Genomic DNA, 5,040 nt, shown 5'->3' on the forward strand with positions numbered 1-5,040 from the left:
CAAGCCTTTTTTTTATTTTAAGTAAATATTATATGTATAGTTGGGTCTATATCAAATAAATATTTAAGTTATAGTTATAATGTATCTTTTGTTCTACATGATATAATAACAAACTGCTTCTATTGTACAAACGATCAGCTAGTAAACCCATTACGAAAGCGTTTGCATTAAAAATGAAAACATTAGAAATTATGTCAATCGATACTTCTACCAGACTTATTTGTCAATCTGTAACAGATTGTACACTCGGCCAACATTTACTGGAAACAATGTCGCATGTGTTTATATTCAAAACTGTCAATGGCAAGAACTAATGAATGGCAAATATAAGAGTTTTTGATTTTCATCTATGTTTTTAATATTTCCAAATATTGAAATCATATAATTATATTAACATATATATTATACAGCGTCCTTGAAAACATCACAATATGTTGAATTCAAAATTAGCATGATATTGTGTTATTACGTCAATTAATTCGATTATAGTTTTTTTGAAGGAAGAATCATGATTTCCCACGATAATTTTTTTTCTATTTTTGTTAAATGCTCTCCGGTAGCTTATAAGATTTATAGAAAAATAAAAATCATACTTCACTATTTCAAACCGTGAAAATATCAATTTGTTAGATTCGACTATTTTGTATCTTTAGTCCGTTCATAGTTGCAAAAGAAACATCAGAGACCACAGGGCATAAACACAATATCAACGACGTCAATTCCGAAAATAGGTAACGTTATGTTATGCATATGTTCTAATGTAACGCAGTTTACTGTAATTTAGTACCAGTTTAATGTACATTACAGAAATAAATAGTTTTAATTTAGTGTAAGAACGCAATATATTTAAACTCGTGAGCTCCGAATTTGATATTTAAATGTTGGTGCTCACTCGGTAACGTTCTTACACTGAAAGAAACCAATAATCTCTATAATTTAACAAGAGTAAAAAGGAAGTTAATACGCACGTCAAAAAGAAATATCACAGGTGATCATAGTCAACACGCCAAATGGCAAACCAATCACAATTAAACTTCCAGTCTTATTCTAGCATCACAACAATTGCATTTCCATTAAAAACGAACAATAGTAAACTGCAACAACAAAACAAGAGAATGATGATCGTTGCAATTAGTAGTGAGTTCATACTTAATTTGCTTCTTCTAAGAAGCTTGCATTGACAGAAAATAAAACAAATCTATTTGTACGAGAAGAATAACTAAGTATTAGCGAAATGAATGCAGGCATCGCCTCGTGTTGCGAGGGAAAATCCGACACCTCAGTTATCTTGGAAATTGAATCAATATCAGTATCTATTGATGTACGAGGTTTTTGCTGAGACTTAGGAAAACAAGCAGAGAGACGAACATTTTGTATTTATTTGAAATTCTCTTAAATAATATAGTTAATGAATATGTTCAAACTTAAATTTCGTATTATTAAACATATACATTTGATTGACAATATCGATAATGAAATTATATTGTTGTTGCATATTATTCAATTAAACATATCAAACTATCTTATATAAATTGTGCTTACTGTTCTATTGTATATTCGACAATACTAACAAACAAATTAACTGTTATTCAATTCACTTTTGCATGACCGATATACACATTTCGCTCACATTCATATTATACTATGAAATAGCTGTCCACTAGCAAATTACCTTTCAATCACTTATAAACAATGGTCGACTCTTTTCAAACAGGTCTATATTGCAGAATCACAATGCGTAAATGGAACGTTACCTGCATTGACAGAAAATAAAACAAATCTATTTGCACGAGAAGAATAACTAAGTATTAGCGAAATGAATGCAGGCATCGCCTCGTGTTGCGAGGGAAAATCCGACACCTCAGTTATCTTGGAAATTGAATCAATATCAGTATCTATTGATGTACGAGGTTTTTGCTGAGACTTAGGAAAACAAGCAGAGAGACGAACATTTTGTATTTATTTGAAATTCTCTTAAATAATATAGTTAATGAATATGTTCAAACTTAAATTTCGTATTATTAAACATATACATTTGATTGACAATATCAATAATGAAATTATATTGTTGTTGCATATTATTCAATTAAACATATCAAACTATCTTATATAAATTGTGCTTACTGTTCTATTGTATATTCGACAATACTAACAAACAAATTAACTGTTATTCAATTCACTTTTGCATGACCGATATACACATTTCGCTCACATTCATAGTATACTATGAAATAGCTGTCCACTAGCAAATTACCTTTCAATCACTTATAAACAATGGTCGACTCTTTTCAAACAGGTCTATATTGCAGAATCACAATGCGTAAATGGAACGTTACCTGCATTGACAGAAAATAAAACAAATCTATTTGCACGAGAAGAATAACTAAGTATTAGCGAAATGAATGCAGGCATCGCCTCGTGTTGCGAGGGAAAATCCGACACCTCAGTTATCTTGGAAATTGAATCAATATCAGTATCTATTGATATACGAGGTTTTTGCTGAGACTTAGGAAAACAAGCAGAGAGACGAACATTTTGTATTTATTTGAAATTCTCTTAAATAATATAGTTAATGAATATGTTCAAACTTAAATTTCGTATTATTAAACATATACATTTGATTGACAATATCGATAATGAAATTATATTGTTGTTGCATATTATTCAATTACACATATCAAACTATCTTATATAAATTGTGCTTACTGTTCTATAGTATATTCGACAATACTAACAAACAAATTAACTGTTATTCAATTCACTTTCGCATGACCGATATACACATTTCGCTCACATTCATATTATACTATGATATAGCTGTCCACTAGCAAATTACCTTTCAATCACTTATAAACAATGGTCGACTCTTTTCAAATAGGTCTATATTGCAGAATCACAATGCGTAAATGGAACGTTACCGTGAATACGCTAAAACCAGGTCCAAAAGTCATTCATCATACTGACATGACCTAATGTATCACCATAACTATCTACCTTCTTTCAAACACGAACTCATTGTAGTGTTGCCACTTTGCCTCCTCGGTGTCCATCCCGGGTTTTACTTCCCCTGCGTTGTTAGTGCCCGACCCACAGGCACCAACCAGCCGGAACCCTTCCTCCAGAAGCATATCTAACGCTTGCTCCAGGAAACTATGCTTAAGGAAAAAACGGCTAGTGTACCGGTCCGAGCATCCGCGGTCAGGGTCCCGACTTTCGTTAAGAGTGTCTTTAAAGACTTCTCGGCACAACGATACCCTACCGCATATAATGATACGACTTAATTTTCGGAATTTCACGTCTGCTAAACCGTCTCTTCCAAAGGCAAATGTTCCTCTATAGCCTAACGTTATAAACCCGCAAGTTTTACCCTCTGCTGTAATGGAACTGTTGACTGCGTTGCTTTGGACAGAATGACCGACCGACCGGCGATGGGCCAATGGACTAAGTCGACCACCACCAAGTGAGGAGGCGGTTATACTTTTCACCATATCCGGTAGATTGAAATGTTCAGCTTCATTTCGTAGTCTGTCTTTCTCGTGAAAATTCTCAGGTAATATGATTTTGTCATTTCTTATGTAATCTAACACATACCGAAACAGCACTCCATCTCGATCGAGAAAATATTTGCCTTTAATATCCCTCACGAGTGTGATTGCACTTTCCCCGGTAAAGATTTGTCCTAACAAGGACTCTTTATTCTTTGTTAACGTGGTCAGCGATGTCGTATAAAACACTCCCCCGACATTTAATTCCACAACATCGGGAAAGTCAACTGATTTTTGAGAACTGTTTGACATTTTACAATTTTTGAACACAGAATAAAATAATCCTCTTTCTACTGCTTCCACCAACAGTCCATTTCCATTCAATTATGCAGACCGTTACCGCAGCTGGTGTCTTTGAGTGTTAGCAAACAAGAAATATTGAATCCGAAATTCTGGCCTTTTTCCTGTGCCGACAAGGTCCTATATTGTGTAAATATGTTAAAACCTCTTGGCAGCATAAAACATGCGTCTACGGAAGATCCTATGTTTGATTAACGATTTCTAACACCACTTTTCGTGCCATTCACTGAAGTGATTTGAACGACTGCAATAGCAAACCGAAATAACGACTGCCTTGCCAGGCTCCGCTTTTATCGATACAATACGGTCTGCTTGCTATTGTGATGTATCCTCAAAATAAACAGAGCCGCCACTGATCAATATTGGAATTTTGTATTCTCTGTTTGAAAAACACAAATTAACATTTAACTATGATTGATAATGGCAGAATGATAATGTCAGAAATGGATCGAATGGAAACCAATTCCAGGTAAAACTCTAATAATCCTTAACTAGAACGGAAACGATCAGAACATTCTCATACGCGCATCCGTTTCGCTGGAAATTGATGCAGCTGAAATGAGAAATAGATCCCGAAGCTCTGTAGTGGCACGACAGTTGCATGCCAATCTTAGATATATTTTCTCATTGTCACCCCAAGAGACGGACAGCGGTCTGATTTTCATAGATACGAGCCGATCTTATTGATGTGCGTAACGGTATGAAGACTCTGGCCGGAGTATTTCTAATGGTTTCCAAGGTAACGGACGCGGGGCATGCAAGATGTTCTCGTTATTAAAAGGTATTTCTGAATAAAATATAATAAAAGGATTTGATTGGTCTCGGAAGTGAATAGAGGTTATATATTTGTGTATTCATATCTAGATACAGGTCCAAGTAATTGAAGAAAATAAGATAGTGCGATGACCTTTTTCGAAAGCAGTACTCGCTTAGCTTTAGACGATCACGCTTCGTGAATTACTTGGACGTAATATTGCCAGATAATTGTTAATATTGCCAGGAGCGGAACGGGCAAGCCATGTTTGATAGGTTATCAATCGAAGTAAATAAAGGCCACTTTTGCTTAGACATCGTGCATAACTCGCAAATTGCATTAACGGTTTTTTTCCAGGAGCCAAAAAAACGCTCCAGAACTTGTCATGGACTTACGGTATAATTGAAAAGGTTGAATGACTGCTTTGCGATACATGAATCC

General features: G+C 34.6%; 1 protein-coding gene across 1 annotated transcript; it reads right to left on the minus strand.

Moving 5' to 3' along the window:
* Window positions 1-1,365: 1,365 nt before the first annotated feature.
* LOC128226739 (BTB/POZ domain-containing protein KCTD12-like) lies at window positions 1,366-4,342 on the minus strand. Its single transcript, XM_052936764.1, has one exon. It carries the CDS (start codon window positions 3,795-3,797, stop codon window positions 2,991-2,993), a length of 807 nt encoding a protein of 268 aa, XP_052792724.1. The 5' UTR covers window positions 3,798-4,342; the 3' UTR covers window positions 1,366-2,990.
* Window positions 4,343-5,040: the final 698 nt, after the last annotated feature.

Source organism: Mya arenaria, chromosome 3 (assembly GCF_026914265.1).
Source record: "Mya arenaria isolate MELC-2E11 chromosome 3, ASM2691426v1".
NCBI classification, from domain to species: domain Eukaryota; kingdom Metazoa; phylum Mollusca; class Bivalvia; order Myida; family Myidae; genus Mya; species Mya arenaria.